Source organism: Corvus brachyrhynchos, unplaced genomic scaffold (assembly GCF_000691975.1).
Source record: "Corvus brachyrhynchos isolate BGI_N302 unplaced genomic scaffold, ASM69197v1 scaffold116, whole genome shotgun sequence".
Taxonomy (NCBI): domain Eukaryota; kingdom Metazoa; phylum Chordata; class Aves; order Passeriformes; family Corvidae; genus Corvus; species Corvus brachyrhynchos.
Window position 1 is genome coordinate 8,732,544 of NW_008240221.1, and position 23,756 is coordinate 8,756,299.

At 40.6% G+C, this 23,756-nt stretch overlaps 1 protein-coding gene across 2 annotated transcripts in view; it reads left to right on the forward strand.

Moving 5' to 3' along the window:
- KCNS3 (potassium voltage-gated channel modifier subfamily S member 3) overlaps window positions 1-18,700 on the forward strand; it is a 21,621-nt gene extending 2,921 nt beyond the window's left edge. The window contains exons 1-2 of one of the 2 annotated variants that reach the window (XM_017745084.1): window positions 734-937; window positions 15,198-18,700. In XM_017745084.1, the coding sequence (XP_017600573.1) occupies window positions 15,247-16,728 (1,482 nt within the window). In that variant the 5' untranslated portion in view covers window positions 734-937; window positions 15,198-15,246 and the 3' untranslated portion in view covers window positions 16,729-18,700. Of the gene's footprint in view, window positions 1-733; window positions 938-15,197 lie in introns of those variants that run through there. The other variant, XM_017745083.1, reaches the window with a different exon arrangement.
- The last annotated feature ends 5,056 nt before the right edge of the window (window positions 18,701-23,756 follow it).

Sequence of the window (23,756 nt, forward strand, 5' to 3'; positions counted from 1 at the left end):
AGTGACTGAGCTGAGCTGCAGAGGCACCTTAAACCTGCGTGGAGAGTGGAGGCAGCCGGGCTTTCCCCACTCAGCACCGGTGCATCTGCCAGAGGTGTGCTTTTTGTTCTGACTGAGCCCCCAGTCCTGCCTCGGTGCTGGGATCACTGCAGAGACTGCTGCCGTGCCTGCCTGCTGTTGGCATCCCCGTCCCTGCCAGCTGGGCAAGCTGAGCCCACATGCTCTCAGGTGAAATAAGTGCTGCTTAACAAGGAGGGCGTATGAAGGACAGGGTATGGTGTGAATCAGGGTCAGAGGTAGAAGGAGACCGTGTCCTGTTGGGCAGCCTGACCTTCACCTTGGTTACTTGAAAACAGGTTGAGATCATGCTTTCTGTCTTATCTCCTGGAGTCCCTGTCTAAGCCCATTTGTTTGCAGCCTGTCTCCTGTCCCAAGGCTCTTGATTTAAGGAACTTGTTTACTTCCTATGGAGGCACATATATTAAAAATCTGCTCAAGGCTAATGACTAGAAACAAGGCTCAATTCTCTAAACTCGCATCATTCTCTGCCTTGCAAACTTTCAGTTGTAGGACATCTGCCAAGGACACATAATAAAACAGAGCTCATGAATAAATAAAATATATTCCACTAATCTGTGGATATTTTCTTTGTATCTTGCCTTTGCCCCATCCCTTTGTTTTTATTTCTTGCTTTTCATCTATTTTTTTATTTCTGTTAAGCCTTGCCTTTTAATATATGGCATCATCTTATTTTCTTCCTGTGTTGCCTCTTTACTTTCTGAGGGGAAAGCACCCCAAGAAAACCAGGCAGGATCCTGTCAGTGCCATTGCCTGGTTCTGTGTGGAGGACCAAATCCTCAGATGACAGAAACTGTCCTTGACCTGTTCCAGACAATGGTTCTGCACCAGTTAATGCCAGGGGATCATCTGCTTCAAGGTACTACCTCACTATGTTTCTCCATTCTTTACTGTTTTTTCTTTTACATACCTCATTTCCTTCTGATGCTTTCCATTTTCACATATTTTACTGATTCTTCTTTCCTTAATACTGTACTTTCCATTTTATGTGAATGTGTTCTGCTCATCTTGTCTCATTCATAATGTGCCTGAAGTCCTAACAGCACTGTGTTAAACGCCTGTCATCTGTCATTTGTGGCTCATTTTTCTTGTAAGGGAGTTGTATGTGACAGTTGCTTGTAATGGTTTACTTTTGTTTTTCATTCTGTTTTAGGATAGATGAGTTCTAAAATGTTTGTCTTTCTTGCAGAGGGAGATGGTGTTGATCATGTTGGTCCTTAGTTTCTGAGGGAGCTCATTCCACAGTAATTTTCAAGATACATCTGTCTTCTGGGAAGATGAACTTTATCATTTATATTAGAAGGTCCCATTGTGTTCACTATTCTTGTTTTGCTTAGTTTGCTGTGGATTTGGGGCCATTTGCTGTGTTACAGGTAAAGCCTGAGACCTTGGTTTACATGCACTGCTCAGGTAAGTCTGGAGTAAACATCGTGGTCTCTGTGTGCTGGTAATGTTGATACAAAGTTTCATTGAAGGGTTCACTAATTTTGCTCTCTCTAAATTGTTTCCATCACTGATGTCTGTCTGATGGGTATTCCCAATGTCCTTGATCACAGCACAAATTTCTGTTCTCCATCTTTTTATTCATAAACTCTCCAGCTCATCTTCCTGCCCTTCACACTAAGATGTCTTATCCATTCTTCCTTCCCATCCCTGACAGCTGAGTGGGGACTGAGGTGAGATGTCTTGGTTTACCAGCTCTCATACCTGCTGAGGAATTTCTGGGAGGGGGCTCCAGGGGAGGCCACTGTGGCTCAGCCCTTCTGACTCCCTTTTGTTCAGAGCAGCCATGTGCCCTGGCTGCAGACATCAGTTGGACCTCAGCTTGCTCAGTGTCTGTTGCCATCTCCTCCAGGTAGGTTTATGTCTTAAAAGTTGATCTTGGGCAGCGAGAGCTGCTGGATTGTGAATCCAGACTCAATCCACGTGCAGATAGACAGCCTGGCACCATCCTCCCCTCTGCCAGCAGCAGCAAGAGATGTTGTCCCTTCTTGCCCTGTGAGGTGTTGTACTGTGTGAGTGCTCTGGAGATGCACCTGTGCAGCTGGAGCTGTGTGTGCTCTGAACAGGACTGTATTAGGGTAAAGGCTAAGAAATTAACTTCTCTTTTTTCCTTCTTTTTGAAATTTTTTGCTCTTATCAGGCTGCCAGTAAAAACCAGCAAAGTCCACATGGACAAAATGGAGTGTGGCTTGTTTAAGGAGAGGAGGATAGGTTATTTATGAGCTGAGCCAGAATTTTCTTCCCCCTTTTTCTTCCTTTTTTACATTTTTGTCCTTTGTTCATCAACTTGGACAACCAGTTTAGATGCCAACTGATATATTAAGAATAGTTTAATTCTTCCATGTGTTTATTCATTCTAGCCCAGTGCTACTCTAATGACAGGCTCAGAGCTCAACCTGTGCAGAGGATTGCTTGCTTTCTCTTTTGGTTGTCACTAAAAGCAAAGATAGAGACTTCATGAACTTGGGAATGTTGAAGTAGAGCACTTTGACCTGCTACATGACATTGAAAAGGTCACATCTCAAGTCTCAGGTTTGGCTTCCAAAGCATGGTGCTCAAGGCATCGGCCTCACAGCGCTTAATAAAGTGCTATGAGATTTATGGACAAAAACTATCTCGTATGTCAATCTTGTAAAACTTAGTATTGGCAGTTTTCTGCCCCATATAGGAGGAGTCTCATATTTCTGTTTTTTATTCTTCGAGCCTAACAAATTGATTGCTGATGTTCATGTAAGTACAGGCAGGTTATCTGTGGGAGGCAGATAACCAACTCAGGAAAAATCTATGATCGCTTCGATTTGCATAGATTTGCATAGAGGAGTTAAGACACAGCCTGGACAGTTTCATAAAAATTGGAAGCACTTCTGATTGCTCTGCTGTGCTCCTTGCTTCTCTTCTACCTCCTCTCCTTCAGCAGACAAGAGCTGTTGCTGCTTCCAGCAGTGTAAACTGCTGTGAAGGCTTCGGCTCTAAAACCTTCTTGGTACCACAGCGGGGTGTGTTACTGAGAGCAAGGGGGTTCTCACTCCTTATTTCAGTGAGAGAAGAATATAAACCTTATAGTTTGTGAGATGCAATTATAAATCTACAATATTAATTTTGTGGACAATTGCTGTCAATCAATATGGTTAAAACCAAGACTGGTGGAAGATTGGGTATGTCCCAAGGAAGACTCCTTTTTATTGAAGGCTTTGTTCTATCATATATATATATATAATTCTTCAGTTCAATCAGTTACTGCTGATTTAATTAGATTACAATTCCAAAGCTGCTTTGAAATTTTATGAACTCCATTTATTGCCAGTTGAGAGAAGAGCAAATAGAGCCATAAGTTAGGTTTTCATTTTGAAAACAGCTCACTCATTACTGCAGCACAAATGTAAATTAGTCCTCCACGGCTTAGCTGTAGCTAGTGACAAGCAGCGAATGATGGTTTCAGCATGACATTTTAGGGGCAGACACCTTTTCCCTTGAATAAGCTGCTGAACATGATGCTGCCTTGTATATTCTCCTTAAGCTAAGAAGATCTGTGTGTCTTCCTGTCCAGTGCGATGTTTGCTCTGAAAAGGACAGCCAGCATGGATCAATACTGCTCTTTTAACTCACCCATGAAATTGGTAAAAGCTTGAGCTGGACAAGGAGGATAGAATGAGTTCTTGGTGATATTTTAGCTTAGTTCTATTAGTCTGGAAACAGTAATGTTGTTTATGTTCTCATTGTAAGCTGTCCTTTTCAGGGAGTCATGATTTTGTTTTACAGTTTGCTCTATGTTCGGCCAGGCAGAAAGAAGTTTTTCCCACTTTGATCAATTTTTTATAATGACAGAAAAGAACAAAAGAGAGGACAAATTAGCTCATAGTATGTTTGGTGCTCAAATAAGAGTTATTGTGGATTCATATTGAAACCTGTGAATCCTGAAAATGAGAAAAGCTTAATCTGCAGGCACTTGCTGCTAGGCAAAGTGCTTGTTCCTGGCTGCTTCATCCATTTCCTGACTATGAAGGCAGCCTTTTCTGAGGCCTTCTGCAACTGCTAGAGGGAGGGGATGTGTTTCAGTCTTCTTAAGCTATCACTTTGGAGCTGAGCAAAAGCCCCAGTTTGAGGCAATACTCAAGCACAATTTTATTCATTAGCTTGTAAGAAGTCTAACATGACTTGAAAAGACTCCTTTTGATTGTGTGTATTCAACTCTATCTGAAAACTTTGGACCAAGTCTCTGAAAAATTTGGACCAAGTCTCATCTGGCACCTCTAAAAGTTCCTGGCTCTGAGACTTGGGTCTTAGGCAATCAGACATGTTTCTCTTAGTGATAAATATTACTTATTTCAGATGATATCAAGGGTTTATGTATTCAGATACAAAGTCTGGGGACTGTGGGAAAACTGCCTCACAAATGAAATGAGAGGCCAAAGTTGTCATTTTCCTCTCCAGAGTTTTACTGAGCACATACTGAAGTACTTCATCCAAAAGAAGACAGAAAGAAAAAAACATCATTTCAATTATCTTCTTTTTCTTCTGTAGAGAGTTGTAGATTAGCACTACCCTTAAGACCAAACAAGTTTTTGCCTACAGTGATGTTCAGTGGTCCTTTGCTTCAAGCAGCAGCTTATAAAGGGAAACTACCAACTACATCCAAATATGTATTGCTCTTAGTTTCTTCCAGTGCACTGCATATGCTTAATTAACTCTAATTCTTGGAAGACATGTAGTCAGGATCTCAGATCTTCCTTTGGACCTCTTGGTATGTGGTGCCTTCAAAATCCCTGGGGCTCATTGTGGGAGTTTATTAATCTATCTAGCAGAAGTTTAGCCCAGGTAAAAATCTAAGAAAACCCTTCTTCTGTTAAAGTCTTTCACAAAACATCTGCTAATTTTGTGGGATTGGATTTATGCAGCCACACTCCTTCATTTTTCCTCTCTGGATATTTGTGTGGGTGATTTTAAACATTGGAAAAATATATTTGTAAAAATAAGGTGGGAGAAGGAAGGGGACAAAGGGCTGGATTCTGACCTGAAATTTCTTCTAATCTGATTGGGCTTTGTATCTGTTCCAAACTTTCTGTCGTTGGAAGACAATAGCGAAAATTGCACCAGAGTAATTTTATAAGGTCTGACACTGAGTTGATTAAATGGCTGTGTTGTTATGGGCTGTGCAAACACATGGATTAGCCAGAATCCAGCCCACACACATAGCACCTCCAGTACCTTACAAATTGTGCCAATGTGTGGTATTGTTTGCATGTGTAAATCCAGGTGATAGTGTCTACTCAACACTTCCTGGAAAAACAGTGGGTAATTATACTGACAGGTGCTGAAATGAATTGCACTGGTTAGGACTGATGCTTGTTTTGTGAAAAAACTTATTTGCTGGCTGTTCCTTTTTGTGTGCAAAGACAATGCCTCAGCTTCTTCTATGAATATTCAATTGAACAGTGGTGCAGTGATGCAATTCTATATCTTAGCCTGTCATGTACTCACTTCACACATTTTCTGGCAAATGTCCTTTCTGCTGAGTGCTTTGTGGGGACAACCAAGTTGAAATCATCAGGGAAAATACCTTTGTTTTTTAAGGACTGAAATGTCTAATAATACTCTGATACACTGATGGGATGCTGTTTTAAGGGCTGTCAGCATCCTGCAGAAACTCCATCTGGGATGAAGCAACCCCATGCAACAGTGTGGGGGCTGATTGAATGGAGAGCAGCTCTGTAGAGAAGGATATGGGCATTGTGATAGGCAGCATGTAGAACACAAGTGAGCTCTGTGCCCTCACAGTGAAGGCCAGCTGCATCCTGGACTTTATTAGCAAGCCTATAGCCAGCAGGTCCACAGAAGGAGTCACTGAAACCAAACTGGAACAAAAGAGTGTCTAACTAGGCTTTAGGAGAAATATTTTCACTGTAAGAGGGGCTGACTGGACCATTTTACCAGAGAGTTTGGGAAATTTTGGAGATGTTAAAAAAAAATCAATTTGCCCTAACAGACTTCTTTAACTGAACCAGCTTTGAACACTGGGTGGGACAAAGGGACCTCCAAAGGATCTTTTCACCACAAATTAGTTTGTGATGCTACCTGGAAAGTCAAGAGTTTGACTGGTGTAACTAAACAGGGTCCAGTGTAGGAGCAGTGAGCATGTACCAAAATCTGAGTGCTCCAAGAAATGGAGATTTCTGGAGGCCTCCGTGTGGGTAAGGTTTGCACCGTGGCTCTGAACCCTACATCTCTTGCAGATATTTTCTCCAGCTGCCTCCACATATCCTTCCTTAGCCTGTGGTCTCATGTCATGCATACTAGCACACTGTAAAAGTTACTCGGATGCTTTGAAAGTGAATGTTGGACCACGGCCGACTGCAGAACTTGGATGTAAGTGAGGTTTGGAGCTCTGCTTCAGAGTTGTCTTGGGTCAAGAGGATTTATATTGAACAACACAGATTCCTTTAGTGAGATTAACATGCTGCAAACACAAATGTTTTTACAGGTTTGCAGTTAAAGGTTTCGCTCAAAATATCCACAATAACAATTGCTTGTGCTCTTGTTGCCTGAGAGACTCTGAATATCTTGGAGAACTTCACTGTGGTAAAGAAAACCTTTGTTTATCTCTGAAATTAATAGAATTTTTCCAAAACATAAAATAATAAATACAATGTAACTTTATCTACTCAGACTGCCAAGTAAAATTAAATATATAGCAAAGGAAGGAACTGAAATGTTGTGGAGAATTTGTAAATAGCCTGTTTCTGCTGTCCGTCCTCAGTGACTCCATCCCATTCCAAATCTGCTCTAAGTGTACACATTCAAGGGCCTGAACTGCAGCATGCTTAAGTAGATGTTAGGAAAATAATTTTGAGAGAACAAGGGCATTCAAGCACTGGACCAGATTCCACAACCTCTCTGGATAGGCTTTATCATGGGACATTAAATAAATCTCTGCCAAAAATTGCCTAGAAGTAGCTGATCCTGCCTTGAGGTGGTGGAGGAATTGAATTATATTACTCTTCAAGGTCCACTGTAAACCTATTTTCTGTATTCAATAGTATATTACTAATGTAAGCATCTTATTTATAAATGAATAAAAAACTACAACCAATAGGCTGAGGTAACACCCAGGACAGTATTGTGGGCAGAGGTTTTTTTTTTTCAAGCAGTTTATCCTGAAGCCAAGACTTTGCAGAATAAAGCTGTAATGGATTCAAAAGTTATGTGTAGCCAGGTGAGTGGCTTAGCCCTGTGCTCTGCAGCTGAATTGCCCTTTTAGCTCTTCTGCTCCTGTGGCTGCTGCTAGTGAAGGTGTGGTTGATAGCACAGGTAGGACTGATTTCAGATCTCCTAACAGTTTTTTCTGCTATAATGTGTTACAACATAATCCTGGTGTTTATGTTCATATGTCTCTTCCCAGTTTAAGGAGCAAAAATCCTACTTCATGGGGTGCATAGATTTTACATTGTTCAGAGCAACTTTTTCACCCAGCAAAACTGACTGTTGTGATTGGACTTTGTGTCCTTTAAAAATATTACCTTGCTTCCAAAAACGAAAAAATTGAAAACAAAAAACAGGGATAAGAAGTGGGAAGAGATGATCTCGGAACAGAAGTGATCAACAGTTCTGCCATCTATACTAGGAATTGGAGGACAATTCATCAGAGTCCAATTAGGAAATGGAGGATGGACAAATGAATGGAAAACTTTAAGTATCAGATCAGTCTTCTTTGCAGCGAGTTAAATCTTAATTTTAACACTGTGTACCCCTTCCACAAGAGATAAGAATATTCTGAATTCCACCAGGGTCTGCATTATTTTCCTAAAAATGGAAGAGTTATGGCTCAGCGTGGGGATAATTTGCCACTGTGCAGAGGCTTGTGAACCATTAACATTCTCCTTAGAAACTTAGGAAAGTCTTCAACGGTTCATGGCCCTGTGTATTAGAGAAATTGTTCATCCCTCTATGTTAGGCCTGGAGGATTTGTGGTGGGATAGATGGGGCAGTTTCTCACCTCTGCCATCATAGCCCCTTGATACAACCATGGACATTGAAACTGCACTGTAAATACAGGAATAGTGTTTAAATTTTCTATGCTAGATAAATATGTGGGGGTTTTGTCTTTTTTTTTAATTAGCTGCTAAAGGACTGGTCTGTCAGAATATATTTGACTGCTGGCTCTGAGCCCATATGTCTCAGGGTAGCAGTACCTGGAGTGGTGTGGATAGCTGTTGAGGAGACTGTGAAGTGGGTAATGGTGTGAGAGGGATGTGGGCTTGTTTGTAGGCAGCTGATCTGCTGTGTGACTTCAGGGACACTGCTCTCTGTCTGGATATCTGCATCATTTTACTTGCTTAGGTAGGTAACATTTCAAAACCAAACTACCTCTGTAAGTGAATTACAGTTTCACCAAGGATCTTAGATGCTAGACTAATCAGTGAAGGGAGAATGCAGAATTATTTTTAATAAGTATATTAGTATATTTTTATTCTGCATCACTTTTATCTATATGGAAGCGTCTGATGTTGGCATCATGTATAGGATGTTTTTGACAACTAGTGGTACCACAAATTACCCCAGTAATTGTAATGATAGGATTTTATGTTTGTTGTGATCACTGGAGAACTACTTGAATGGAAACAATGGGGAACTCAGTGGAAAATGGGGTACAAAATATTACTTTATGGAAGTGATCCATAGAAATTGCCCTCTCTGCAGAGGTACCTAGACCTATAAGTTACAATGTCCACTTCAGATAGTACTTCATGATTTGAAGCTTTACTCTTGATGGGTGCCATTAAGATGACCTGTCAAACAAGATTATTGCCAAAATAACCTGGAGAGAAACAATTTCTTTTACCATCAAACCACAGCAATGCTGGCCTGCTTGTAACAACGTCTTTGGTATCTTCTCAAATATTTCTGTGAACTTCAGCCATTGGGACCATACAACTCAGGGAAGTGCTTAATGTGGTCAGCTGTCTGTCTGAGCTGTCTGTAGAACAGGTATTGTAACTGCAGCATTCTAACTGTGCTTAGATGGTGGGGATTTACGGGGAGGTTTTCAAGCAAGCACATTTTAATCTGTCACTTCCACTTAATTGTGGATAATGATCTTTTAATTTATATGAACAGAATATAAATTGCAGAGCCTTTGGGAACATTGCAAGCTGCAAGCCTTGTTAACTCTCGTAATGTGTGTTATCTCCACGAGCTTTTCAAGTCAGAGAGAGAATAACTTTTTTTTTTCTTTTTTTTTCACTTTAATCATTTTACAAGGTGACATTCTGATAACTGGGTGGTATTAGATGTTGCTACTTGTTCTTTATGTATATGAGAAAGCAATTCAGATCACAAACTGCATTCCCAAGGAAGCTTCTGTCATGTGGAAGCTACAGCTGGTGTGTTTTTCCTTGCCCCTTTCTCATACCCAACCCTTGGCATGTACTCAGCCTTCACCAGCATCCTCACAGTGGAAGTAGCAGAATTTCACTTTGGGAGGATTCATTTTACCTTGTATTAGTCTCATGGAAGTTACACACCTTATGGTACTACTCCTACAGGCTGCTTATCTAGTCAGGGCAGAGATGGACCCCATCTCTGGTGATTTGCCCCCAAAAACCTGTGCCTCAGATAAGTGGTGTGAACCACGGCCTGCAGGTGCTTGTTCTTCTATTCTTGCTTGTGTTCTTTTACTCTCAGTTGTAGCAAAGTGTAATAAACTTCATTTATTCCTTATCATTCTTTTGGAGGAGGTGTTTTGGGGTTTTTTTTAACCTCCTGTATTTGAAGATCATTTTTCCACAGGTGCGAATATTTAGATAATTTTACATTTGAATGTCAGCAATGCTTCTAACAGCTATTTTTGTTTCCAAATGATGAGCATCTCTTTCTGATCTTCATTGTATTGCAAAGCTGCACAAACGTTTGGCACAAGTTCAGTTTCTAAAACAGCCTGGGGCCAGTAGAATTGTACTGGAGGGAACATAGCCAAAAGGCTTACATGGGAGTAACATCAGAACAAAATTTGGCCTGGATATTTCAAATCAAACTTTATTTACCTTTGGTCTTCTGGGAGGTTGTACTGAATCCATTTAAAAAGAAATGTAGTTGCATAATTCTATTATTTTCATGGCATTTTAATGCAATATGCTGCACAAAAGATAATACTGCCAATGGAATACAAAAAAATAAATTACAGCTGAGAAAATAATTTAGCTGATGAATTTATCCTCTTTGCCTCACAGAATATCCATAACCACAGAGTGGTTTCTTCAGATGGTCTTGCTATTTGTGTTAGATGACTTTTTAAAGTTAACTTCTGCCTCCATAGTCTGTGAATGACTTAACGATTAACTTTGCTATGTCAAGTATTACAAAGGAGAGCTGTATGTTGCAGCTTATATCACAGTGAAAGAGGCTGTGCCAAGTAATATTACCTTACATTTTTCCTGGCTTAATTGTGTTTGCCAAAGCATTTATTACTGCCCAGCTGACAGACAACAGCTTAAGTCATCCTAACTGAATTTCAGTCCAAATCGCTAATTGTGATTGATCAAGTAAATTATATATGCATTTAAATGTTTTTCTCTGCTCAGTGAGTCAGAAAGTGTAGACAGTACTTCTAGGTCGTGCATTAGACAAGTATTTGCCCTATAATGAGTGGAGAAATTCAAACACTTAAAAAATCAGTGAAGTGTTGATCCTGAGCTGAAGGTTGTTAGGGTTTGTTATCCACAGCATTTTAGAAGTACTTAGGTGTCAAAAGCTGCACGTGTGTAGCTTGGATGATTTGTAGAAGCTCTTAACTGTCGGGAAATTAACAGAAGTTAGAGCCCAGGTGTTTGTCTGCATCATTAGGAGACAAAATATGGTTCCTGGGCATGGCTGAGTGCCAAAGTAAGATTCTTTAGAAGGAATTTGCTCATTACTGAATTGTCTGAATTGGGAGCCCTGAAATGGAAATCTACCAAGATCATCAGATTCCTTGGGAAAAAATGATTTTGAGCTCTGGAAATACTTTGTAGACTTACCGAGATTTGCGTGCCCTTTCAGGTTCATGTCAGTGTTATATCCCTTGTGACTTCACTGTGAGCAGGACTAGGCCCTTTTATTTACATTCCTTCAACTTAGAGGAAACCATGCTAAAATGTGAACTTAGTCTTGAGAGGTTCATGGAGTGCAGCTGTGCAGGAAGCAGGAGGTGAGGCTAAGACACCATAACCATGAAGGAAACTCATAGAAAATCTATAGGCATGTGGTTTGAGTATTTTTAGCAGCAGAGCACAACAGCTGTGAACCAGGTCAACTTTCTTTCTATTGTGCCTGGATAATCACAGATTAATGCTAATAAAAATGAAACTGCCCCTGTCTGGAGTTACCTGTAGCCAAGGTGGTACCATGCTCAAAGATACAACACATGAAAAAAGATGTTCTGAAGCTTGTGGTGTAGGACCTCACAGAGAATGGGCACTTTGTGTAGATACTGGGCAAAACATAACTGAGAAAGAGAAACTTTGCTGACAAATAAATGTGTAGTAGGGCAATCTACATGGTCACTAAAAATCTCTTAGTCGTTTGTTCCACAAGAGGTTGGAAACCACAGGACTTTGGGGTATGCTGTACATCTGTGGCATAGCTGTCTCAAAGGAACTGTATATGCAAGCTGTCTCCCTGACTCCCCCTTTGAGAGCTTTAGGGATTTCACAGCATGCTAAAAGCCCAGAAATTTTCAACTTCCCTTCCTAGACAGACAATGGGCCTGTGGCCTCACCAACAATGTGTGACTGCAGAAGCACTGGCTAGAGCCCATCTCCAAATTAGACTGGGAAGAGTTAGATCCTGTCATTTTGTTTTTTATTCTAATGTTTGCATCCTTTTCACACAGCTTTCCTTATTACTAGCTTTTATTTAGCCCTGAAGCTTAACATTTGGAACTTCTATTTGTTGGGTTTTTTTATCTTGGAAAATAATGTTCATTCTTCCAGTAAGCATTTTTCTTCTGTCTTGTTTCATTTTCTATTCTATATGAGTTCTTACCCAGTAGCTCACTGAAACAACTAAACAATTAAAGCAAAAAAGTAACAAACATCTGGTATGTGTTTATTTGCTCTCGTATACTCTCTCCAGGGCAAGAATTGTGTGATTTGGAATGGTTACCAATTTATGTTATCTATATCTGCAGAAGATCAAAGAGGTTAATGTTGCACTTCAAGTTGAGATTTTCAAAGTTTGTGGTAGCTTTGTGTTCTTAGGATGTTCATGACACAGGCCTTGGCACTCCAGGAAAACATAATTTCTAGCTGAGCAGAGTTTTACCCTTGAGGAAAAACGTTTCCTGAGTGAGTAAAGGGTTTCCTTGAGCAGAGAGCATGTTGTGCTGAGACAGAAGTTGTCATCAGTACTCATTGCCCTGTGGCTTGAATCACTTGTTAAAATGACACAAATTGTTCTGATGGTACTTGGCACAACAATGTCCTGGTCCATGGCTCAGGAATCAAGGTCTCTGCAAGTCAAACAAGACATACTTCAGATGATGAAGCTCCTCTTGACATAGTTATCATGAATCTTTCTTGTACGTTCTTTCTGTAACCTAAAAATCTCTTAATAGTAGTAATACATTAAGCAGGTTCCAGATCATGGTCTTTCTAAGCAAGATCCACTTTCTCTCTGTATTTTGCACAAATTATGACTACAGTACCCTCAAAATAAAGGAGTAAATTATTGCTCACTGAATTTATTATACAAAACAATTTCATGGAGGCACCATTATGAATATCATCTGCATAATCAATATGGTTTTATATTGCTGTCTCAACAGTAAGTCAGTCTAGTGTACTAAGAATTTGCTGAGCACTAAGGTCTTGCTTTAGTTCTTTCTGGGTAAAACGTGCTTTGTATTTGGCATTACTTGTCATGGTGAAAAGAGCCCCCAGACTGGACAAGGGGTAATGGCTTTAAGCTGAGTAAGGGTAGATATAGGTTGGATATTAGGAAGAAATTCTTTACTGTGAAGGTGGTGAGGCACTGGCAGAGGTTTCCCAGAGAAGCTGTGGATGTCTCATCCCTGAGAGAGTTCAAGGCTTCAAGGCTGGGTTGGATGGGCCTCTGAGCCACCTGGTCTTGTGGAGGGTGTCCCTGGCCACGTCAGGGAAGGTTGGAATGAAAAGATCTTTAAGGTCCCCTCTGACCCTAACCATTCTATTGTTCTATGACTCTGTGGTCTGAGATCTTGCCTGGTTTTTATAGTGCTCACTAACACTGCCAGTGTTCTCATGTTAATGAATTGCTAGAAGTGGAGATTTTATTGACTAAAATGAATCAATAGCTAGAGGTTTTTTGACTTCCAGTCACCCCGATCCAGATTTATGATTTTTTTTATTTATAGTGGTATAAAACAGAGCTTGGCTCTAGATCATGAGTGAAGTGTGGTAATGTTTTTTAGATGAATCTTGCTGCCCTTCTTCTGTGAGGAGAGATCAGTGCTCTTATTTTATGTATTAATGATTTCTAAAAACTGAAGCCTTGGGAAATGTCTGGAGCAACTGTGTCTTACAACCATTCTATTAGCTAGTAAATACCTGCCTTCAAACTAAACCTTAAGGTGCAAAATCCTTTCAATATTGTCGTGGTTTAATCTCAGCCAGCAGCTCAACCCCACGCTCACTCCCCTGCAGTGGGATGGGGCAGAGAACCAGAGGGGTAAAATGAGAAAACTTGTGGGTTGAGATAAAATAGGTAAAGCAAAAGCCACACACACAAGCAAAGAAAACAAGGAATTCATTCACCCCTTCCCATGGGCAGGCAGGTGTTCAGCCATCTCCAGGAGAGCAGGGTTCCATCACATTTAATGGTGGCTTGGGGAGACAAACACCATCACTCTGAGTGTCCCACTCCTTTCTCTCTTCTTCCCCCAGCCCTACATGCTGACCATGACACCATATGATGTCATCTCTTAGGACAGGAGAATTTTGATACTATCTTATCAAATTTAAAATGAATTGATTTCCATATTGAATTGAAATAAATTATCTTAGTTTACATCAATTAACGTTTAAATGTCAGAGATCAAAAAATTTACTCTCCTCATGATCTGAAGTTAGATATAATCTGATGGCAAGTTTTGGCTTGACAACAACTCCTTGGAAGGAAAGCAAGAAGGCAGTTCTGTAAAGGTTAACTTACTAGTAACTATAACTCCCTTTTGAATTCAGTTTCAGCTGAATTTATAGTAAAATACGGAAACATTTAAACATCCTTCTGTCCATCTGAAGGTGTCCACAGTTATTTGTTGAGGAAAAATTACTGTGGAAGTTCCATCTCTGAAAGCTTCTATTTCCAGAAATGACACTTCAGCACCAACTTCTCAGCATTGCTTCAGTGGTTGTAGCTATGCTGTGGCAGAATAGGAATTGCTTCTGGAACTGACCAAGGTTGTAAGAGGGTTGTGATGCTTCAGGTGAGTAGGAAGGCAGATTGAAAAATACCTGAGGCAGTGCAGATACCCAAATATGTACTACAGCATTCTGAAGTCAGGAATTGGAAAGCTTCAAATGCAGTTTTGATATGTTTTCAAGAACACAGAATGCCCTTGTGTGGATTACCCTAGAAGTAAATAAATTGATATGTCAACAGAAGTAATTGCTGTTCACATTCAAGCAAATAACATTGGAAGTAGTGGATTGTAAATTGCAACATCATATAAATTAATACAACTCTGCTGAAACTGTGATTGAGAGAAAACTGCTCAAAAGTTTTGCCCTAAATATTTTGATTGATTGACATGTTTTCTCTTTAAATTTAAGATTTTTTGCATCATTGAAGTACATGGATTTCATGACTATTAATATCATTGTGATAGTAGAACAGAGACCGACTTGCAGATGAATTCAGCATTCTTCCTTCACCCTGGTAAAAAGGAGACCTAAACCAGAACCTACTGCTTTCAAATTTGCTAAAGCTGTAAACCAAACTGATTTAAAACTACACCTGTGAAATGCTGAATAAGGGTATTCATAATTTAGTTTCTTTTTTTGTTTGTTTTGTTACAGCATCTCGCAGTAACTGGAGATGGAGAAAACAATGTGTCACAAGAGCAAGACTGAATTAAATGCTCTAACAATATCTTATGCTCTTTTCAGGTTCAATGTAATCTCATTGGGCAACAGCAGTGGAACTCGTCTGTCCAAGATGGTTTATGGTGAATTTTTCCGCAGACCTGGCAAAGACGCAGAGCTTATAAATTTGAATGTGGGTGGCTTTAAGCAGTCAGTGGATCAAAGCACCTTGCTCCGATTTCCCCATACCAGACTGGGAAAACTTCTCAAATGCCATTCAGAAGAGGCCATTCTAGAACTTTGTGATGATTATAGTGTGGCAGACAAGGAATATTACTTTGACAGGAATCCTTCCTTGTTCCGATATGTTCTGAATTTTTATTATACGGGCAAACTTCACGTTATGGAAGAACTTTGTGTCTTTTCCTTCTGCCAGGAAATAGAGTACTGGGGGATAAATGAGCTGTTTATTGATTCCTGCTGCAGCAATCGGTACCAAGAACGGAAAGAGGAAGGTCCTGATAAAGACTGGGAGCAGAAGAGCAATGACAGTATGGACTCCTCCAATGAAGAGTCATCCATATTTGATAAAGAGCTAGAAAAGTTTGACAATCTGTGTTTTGGTGAAATAAGAAAGAAGATCTGGGTTAGAATGGAAAATCCTGCATACTGCTTGTCTGCCAAGTTAATTGCCGTGTCATCCCTGAGTGTTGTTCTGGCATCAATTGTGGCCATGTGCATTCACAGCATGCCAGAATTTCAAAGGCTGGATGCCAATGACAGGGAGATTGGAGACCCTGTGCTGGAAGCTGTGGAGATTACGTGCATCATCTGGTTTACTGCTGAGCTAGTGATCAGGCTCTTCACCGCTCCAAGTCAAAAGAAGTTCTGGAAGAAACCACTGAACATCATTGATTTTGTCTCTATTATTCCATTTTATGCCACACTGGCTGTGGACACGAAGGAAGAAGAAAGTGAAGATATTGAGAACATGGGGAAAGTGGTTCAGATCCTGCGGTTAATGAGGATATTTCGCATCCTGAAACTGGCCAGGCACTCTGTAGGGCTGCGGTCTTTGGGCGCCACGTTGAGACACAGCTATCAAGAAGTTGGACTTCTGCTTTTGTTTTTGTCAGTTGGGATTTCTATTTTTTCGGTGCTTGTCTACTCAGTGGAGAAGGATGATGACTCGTCAGAACTGCAGAGCATCCCTGTTTGCTGGTGGTGGGCAACCATCAGCATGACCACTGTTGGTTATGGGGACACTTACCCAGTCACACTTGCTGGAAAGCTGCTTGGCACCCTCTGCATTATCTGTGGGATACTGGTGGTAGCACTTCCAATCACCATTATTTTCAATAAGTTTTCTAAGTACTACCAAAAGCAAAAAGCCATTGATAGAGACCAGTGCAACAATGATCGCAAGGAGAAAAGCAATGACCTCCCCTATTTTAACATTAGGGATATTTATGCAAAAAAGATGCACTCCTTCATTTCTAGCCTTTCTTCAGTAGGAATTGTAGTCAGCGACCAAGATTCAACAGATGCCTCCAGTATCCAAGATATGGAGGATGTTTATAACACAGTATCTTTAGAGAATGGTACAGGAAAATGAGTTGAATCACGATCACTTCTCTTTATTTCTCTTCTGATTCCCAGTAAATGTGGACCTACAAACTTCAGTGAATTCATTAAGAGCAGTCAATTCTCAGGGTACTTAACTCTCAGCCATATTTGGACATTCTTTGCTCTGAGGATGCCATAAAAGCTTCATTGTTTATATGAGGCTTTAAAATATGCCTCATATAGTGGTTTAGTTTTTAAACAACTAATGTTATGCATTTTTGGGGAAAAAAGTTGGGAAAGCAGTTTTAAATGTGAGATAAGTTTGTTTTGTGGGTGTTGTTGTTTGATTTGTTTCTTGTTTTTTCCCCTGAAGCATTCTGATACCTTACACAGAATTTGCTTTTATAATTTTCTGCTCTTCAGGTAGAGGTATATTACAAATATATAAGAACTATTGCACAAGTTAGTGAAGTTTTTACCTGCAAATACATTAGATAAAAGAAGAAATTGTGTACATGTAAAACTGTGCTCACTAACACATTTATGTAATTTTAGAGTTGGGAACCCATTTCCTAAGCTGGGGCAGAGAATATCTTGGTACATATTGTTTCTACTCCATGGAAGCATAATATTTAATAATTTCTTTCCAAAAGCACAATACATTTTTAGTTTGTTAAAAAAAATGATTCCCATCGTGCCTATATTTTTTCCTAGGATCCAGCCATGGCCAAGCTCTGTCAGGTCCTAAAGGGTTTAAATCATAAGTCCCAGGATGAAGTGTCTGGTGTAGGCAGGATATGAGCTTCTTGTACCATTTAGCCACCTCTCCTGCCATTGTGACCCTGACCAATTCTGGTGCCTGGAGGGGATCCTGTTGTGATTAAGGCCACCCTGGTGGCTTCCCCAGAGACTTTGATTTGTGGGCACTAAAGCAAACATCTGTGGTGATCTTCAGAAGTTATTGCTCCCTACTGCCAGTGCTGCTCCTTGCTGGGAGTTGCTGCCTCAGTGGTAGGAGCAGTGTGAGCAGCACCTCAGCTGCTCTGGGTCTCTGTCCAGGGCTGTAGTGCCAAGCAGTGGAGTTGTCAGGACGAGCTCTTCTTTGCCATATGTTGCCCACCAGAGATGTAGGGTGGGCACTGCAAGTGGGCACCTGTATTGAAACCATTACAGTTCATTTTTCTATAGCTCATCTGCTGGTGGTGGCAGCTTTCCTGGTGTGTGCTATGGGCTGGAGCAGTGCTCACTGCTTGGCAGAGTCCTGCAGTTCTGTGTTCCCCTCCTCTCCAGGGATTTCTTAAGCAGCCAGCTAACTCTGCTGTGTTTCAAACAGAATCTTCTAGGGCTATTTAAAAGGAAAGCCAGTCCTTGAGCTTAGCATAGAGCAGTGCTGGGGAAGCTCAAGGACCTTATATTGTTATTGTTAAGTGGACCACCATAGTGTTTCTGAACACTCATATTCTTTCATTTGTCTGGTGACTAAATTAGATGCTGGGCAACAGAGAATTGAAGGCACTGTGATGTCAATATTTTCCTTAAAGAGAGGTTTGACTATTTTATTTTTTTTAATATTATTGGGTCAAATACAGCAGCCTGTACTGAGTTTCTGTTCAAGAAGATCAAACTCTGTAGGAACTGACTTCAAAACTGAGTAAGATGCCAGAAGATGGTAATTGGTTTTAGCCACTGCAGAAGCTTGATTTTTCATGTGCCTGCCAGATTTTCTACTGCAAAATACATTAAGTAAGTAGCTGAGGTGCACTTAAATTTACTGAGGCACAGAGCTATAACCTCTTTCTGAGATGGAGAAACAAAAAGAACAGGATCAACCTATACATTGTAAAGATGTGTCCCTCAGGACTGCTATGCATCAATATATGTGGGACTTAAAGAAAATATTTTGAGCTTTGGAGAAACCTCAAAATTTGACTTGTTACTTGCTGACTGTTGTAAGGGTATGTGATGCTTCACAATTAAAGATAATTCTTCCCATGGTTAGTGTAGGAATGCCAAAAGGGAAAGTAAGCAAGCTTACCATTCCTTCCCATGGTTAGTGTAGGAATGCCAAAAGGGAAAGTAAGCCCAAATGTTATTTGTTCTTACTCAACAATTAATATTAAAAAGATGCAATGACACAAAATATTAAATATGTATGTGCATATGAATCTAATAGGAACCAGCAGAATAACAGCAAAAAAGTTACTCTCTGTCCAAAGAAAACCTCTTGGTGGTCTCCATATAAAGATATATTACATTGCCACTGAAAATCAAAAGCAATGAAAAATATTATAATGCAACAAAACCTGCAAGGAAGTGTATTAAATAGTTGAAAAAGTGCTACTGAAAAATTTCATTTTGTGTATGAGGCGTTACTCAAGGATCACAGAATACACAACTTTGTGGATTAAATTTTACTGACTGGTAATTTGTCATAAAATTGATAAGCTTTTGATCGAACTCATGAATCAGTCTTAAGGCTGTTACATTGTTTAGGTTCCTCTGACTTTTTTAATGCATTGATACAGCTTGCAGCAAAGTGAGATATATGTTTTGGAACACATCAGAAAGTAAAGTATATATCCATGTATCATTCAGTGTACTCTATTTTGATTTCTGTGATGAGATCTTGGCCTTTTTCAAATCAGTTGTATCTTAAAAATGGTTTTCTTGTATCCTTAGCTCTTTGCTGGAATAAATCCAGCACCTTGATTTCACACAGGCATAACTGGGAGCAGGATGTGAGCTGTATTTCCTGCCAAAAGATACTCCTCTCAAGGCAGAACTGCAGTGCTGTGACATGCACTGGTGCTAGAGAGTGTCACAAGCCTTGAGTGCCAGGAGGAAGCGGATAAGAGCAAAGATTGAGATACTGCACATTCTAGGGGATTATTTCTTGAATTTGTCTTCTTCCTTGGTCTACAGTGGCATATTGTTGATTTGTGATATCAATGTCAACAGAAGGTATATTGGATATTGTTTTTGTTTTCCTGAACCACATGTTTTTTGCTTTAAAAATGCTTCACCATCCAGCTGCTCTGCTTCAGACACCAAAGCACAGAGAAGATTACTGTTCAGGCATGCATCCCATTTTGTATGGGAGAGATTTGTTTGTTTTTGTACAAAACAATTTAGTGGCATGTTGTTGCTTTCTTTGTATTGATGCCAAACTCATCCCTTTTGATATCCAGTATTTCCACAGGAGCATCCATCTTTGCATGGTTTTCTCTAGTGTATAATGGGAAGGCAGCACTGCACTGTATTGCAGTTCCCTGTTTGAGAGGCTTCCAATTGGCAGGGGTATCACCCCACTGCCCACAGCTCCTGCCTTCCTGGGACCAATTTTTGGGATGTGTTAGTAAGAGGTTAAGTAGAGGAAAAAGTCCAGTGTAAAGGAATTGGAGAAGATAAATGGGAGAAGGCAGGAAGCTGTCAGTCAAAAGGGCTGGTGGAGAAGCATGGGAGGACCTCAGAAGAAAGGAAAAGAAGAAGTTGACAGAGTCCACACTTATCTTCACTTATTTCCTGGTTTTTTTTCCCACCAGTGCTTATCTCCCTTTTCCTCCCTTCTCCCTTACATCCCCTCCTGCTCCTGTCTTGGCCCCCCTTCCCAACAGCATGTGATCCAGCAGTCTGTTTATATCCCAAAATGAGGGTCTTTCTGAATCCAGAAAGACTTGTTCCATCCACCTAGATATCAGAAGTAAAACTTAGCAGGGATGAAATTAGTGAGCACAGGCAGTGCTTTTTGTAAGAAAAGGCACAGTTGCTCAGATTGTTGAACATCAGTGTGGGGTAAATAAACATCGCATCTGTGTCAGGCCTGTAGATGAAATACCACTTCATGGCTTAGGTAGAAATTCACAATCCACAGCCTCCTCATGAGGGGAAGAGGAAGGGCAGGCAATGATCTCTTCACTCTGGCGACCAGTGACAGGACCTAAGGGAATGGCCTGAAGTGGTGTCAGGGCAGGTTTAGGTTGGATATTAGGAAAAGGTTCTTCACCCAGAGGGTTGTTGGGCACTGGAACAGGCTCCCCAGGGAAATGGTCACAGCACCAGCCTGACAGAAGTGTTTGGACAATGTTCTTGGGCACGTGGTGTGGTAACTGGGGTGTCCAGTGCAGGGCCAGGAGCTGGACTTGATTATCTTTGTGGGTCCTTTCCAACCCAGCATAATCTGTGATTCTGTGATAATGCCAGATATAACCATTTAAAAACAGACTCCTTGTTGATTCCCATGTGAATGGGTTGCTGTCAGGGAGTGCTGAGAGTATCAGGCAGATTTGACTGGCAAATGCGGTACACAGGCTCATAGCACGCCAAGGGCTCCTGACAGGCTGCTGTGTATTAATACATTTATTCATTTCCACATATTCCTAGCATCTAGGGCAAGTGACAAAAAACCACTAAGCTGTGGAGAGCTTCTCTAATATTTTTTGATTAGCTGACAGTGTTTGCGAAGCTGCTAATATCTCTTCATCCAGAAGAGGACATTCTCAAACAGAGTCAGAATAACCCTGAGCTGGATGTGCAGTTTGTGATTGATAGCAGTAGCAGTCAGTAAATAATGCTGTCTGGTGCTGTGTGGCTGCAATGCTGTTGCCTGTATTTCTGAAATATTTATGCTCTGTCAATCAAGAGACAGCAGATGCCATTAAAACTATCTCAGCAATTTCCAGCTGCACAAGAATAGCGGCATCTCTTCTAAGCACAGCAAAATGTCATGGCTTGCTGAGACCTTTTCTTTTAATTTCGTGCATAGTTGTAGTTAATTCTTCCTGATGAGCCTGTTGTCCAAGCACAGTCTGGCAGAAGAAAAGGTCACTGTGTGTCTCTAGAAAAGTTACAAGACGTTATTGACTTCAGCTTAGGGCAGTGCCCTCCCACCTCCCTGGCACAATTCAGGTGGTGCATAGAGTGATAATTCACAATGGAATGGGCTGGTGGCTTTTACAGGTAAGTAAGGAGTAAAGGCAGAGCTCCTTGGGGATGGATATCATTTATATGTAATTGTATATCTGCCCTCTGGACAGAGCTCATTTAGGTATATAATATGAAGAGATAAAGTATGACACTTTTGCTGGAAAACCACCTACAACTCACATCTTTTTAATGAATATATTGGAAGGAACAGCCTTTCCTGTTTTTATCAGGTCAAGGGCTGTGGCTCAAGGGTTCTTTCGTCCACACACCAGTTTTCTCCAAATCATGTATGCCAGTGGGAGGGAGAGACTTTGCAGCATCCCAACAAATCTCTGAACCTTTACTCAAGAATTTGAGTTCCCAGGATGAGGGCTAGTGATGGGGGGGAACATTAAGTGAGGGAGAACTGATACCATGTGGTTTCATGTGGTCTCATTTGGACTTTCCCAAAAAGCCTTGCTAGCTGTCTGTTAAGAGTCTGTAATGACCTGCAAGTGGAATTTCAGCCTCCTTTAGTAATTTTAAAAAACACATAATAAAACATGAGAGGGAGCAAACTGGTGTTGGCAAAGAGGCAGGTGCAATATGCTGACAGTATAACCCAAATTTGCATTATTTCTTGGCTTTTAAGACATATAAAATATTCTTACTCAGTCATATGTTGTTAAATCTGCCCCTGTGCATTAATACAAATAGAATAGTGGAGCCAAGTCCTGGAATTACAGCATTAGAGATGGAAAAAAAAATCTTGGCTTGGAGAAATTGCAGAAATACTGTTTAGATGCCATTGCTGTTTTATTGTTGCAGCTGCCTCAGTGGTGGGAAGGAGCAAGGGACCATCCAAAGCAGTGGTATGCAGGCTTCCTTCTCTTCTTTTGCACGTTTGACACTGACCATATGGGCTGAGGAACCCCTGCAGCCTCAAGGGCTGCTCAGCAGACCCTTCCTGGGTGCAGTTAGGTGTGGAGCCAGTTGTCCCTAGAGAGGGATGTGGTTGTGTGAGAAAATAATGAGTTCTGTATGAAATAGCCTTTGGGAAGGTAAAACAGTATCACTGAATTTGGTGTTGCTACCCTCCTACATGTCTACGAGGCCTGGGAGAGAAAGCAGAAATGAGGAAGAAGTCGAAGGGTCAGACATTTAGCAGCAGCCATATGAAGGCTACTTTGTGTTAATCCAAGGGTTTTTACTGAATCACAGGTAGGATTCTGTATTTAGCCTTGAGCCCATTCCATGAGGTAGAATAGTGCATTGTCTTCCCTTTGAGTTACACCTACAAAATGTGCTCTTCTCTGAGCCAGTTTATAGATGTGATGCTGTTGCTGCGTTTCAGGCTGACTGGACTTTGGATCTTTCTGAAGCATTGCACGTGCTATAAATCATCCTTGTGGCTTCTACCCCATTTCCTAGAAACCTGGAAACTATAAATGTGAAAGAGTTCAAAGTAGTTTCTCTAGCTCAATATTATTTTTTGACAGCATCAAATGACATGCATTTAATGGAAAGAGATTTTCCCTGCTCCTGAACTGTGAATTTAGGACTTTAGGTATTTTTTCAAATCAATTATTTGAAGAGCAGTTTAGGTCCTGATACCTAATTTTATTCCAGGTGATATAACCCTAAGTACACAACTAAGTATCCATTTCTTCAGTTTACACAGTTGCATATTTGGATTGTGTGTCTTCTGGGAAAAAAGTGGTGAATAAATAATTCCAGGTGCCAAAAAGCTGTTTGAATGCTCATTGAGCAAATTCCTTATGAACCAGAATGATCCTGGTATCAGACAGCATGGCTTTATATGCCTCTTCTGTGGAAAGGAAAACAGGTTTTCTCTTATTTCTCTAAATGTTTCAGGGGGGGATGGAGTAACAGTCTTGCTGTTCTGTGGTGATGGAGAGTGTTGAATGAAAGAAGGGCACAATAAAGTTAAAGAAGTTAAAAGGAGCATGACTTTTTTGTAAACACCCCACTTCCCTTGGGACATTAATTTTTATGTTGTTCCAAGATTTTTTTTAAAAGGCAAAAACATAATGTACCAAAACCAAAACCATAGCACTGTTTTCCCTTGCTGGGTGTTTTAAAGATTAAATTAGCTCCAGTTAGAGGTGTGGAACGAGAATCAGTCGGTAGTGTGGAGGGGAGCATGAAGATTTT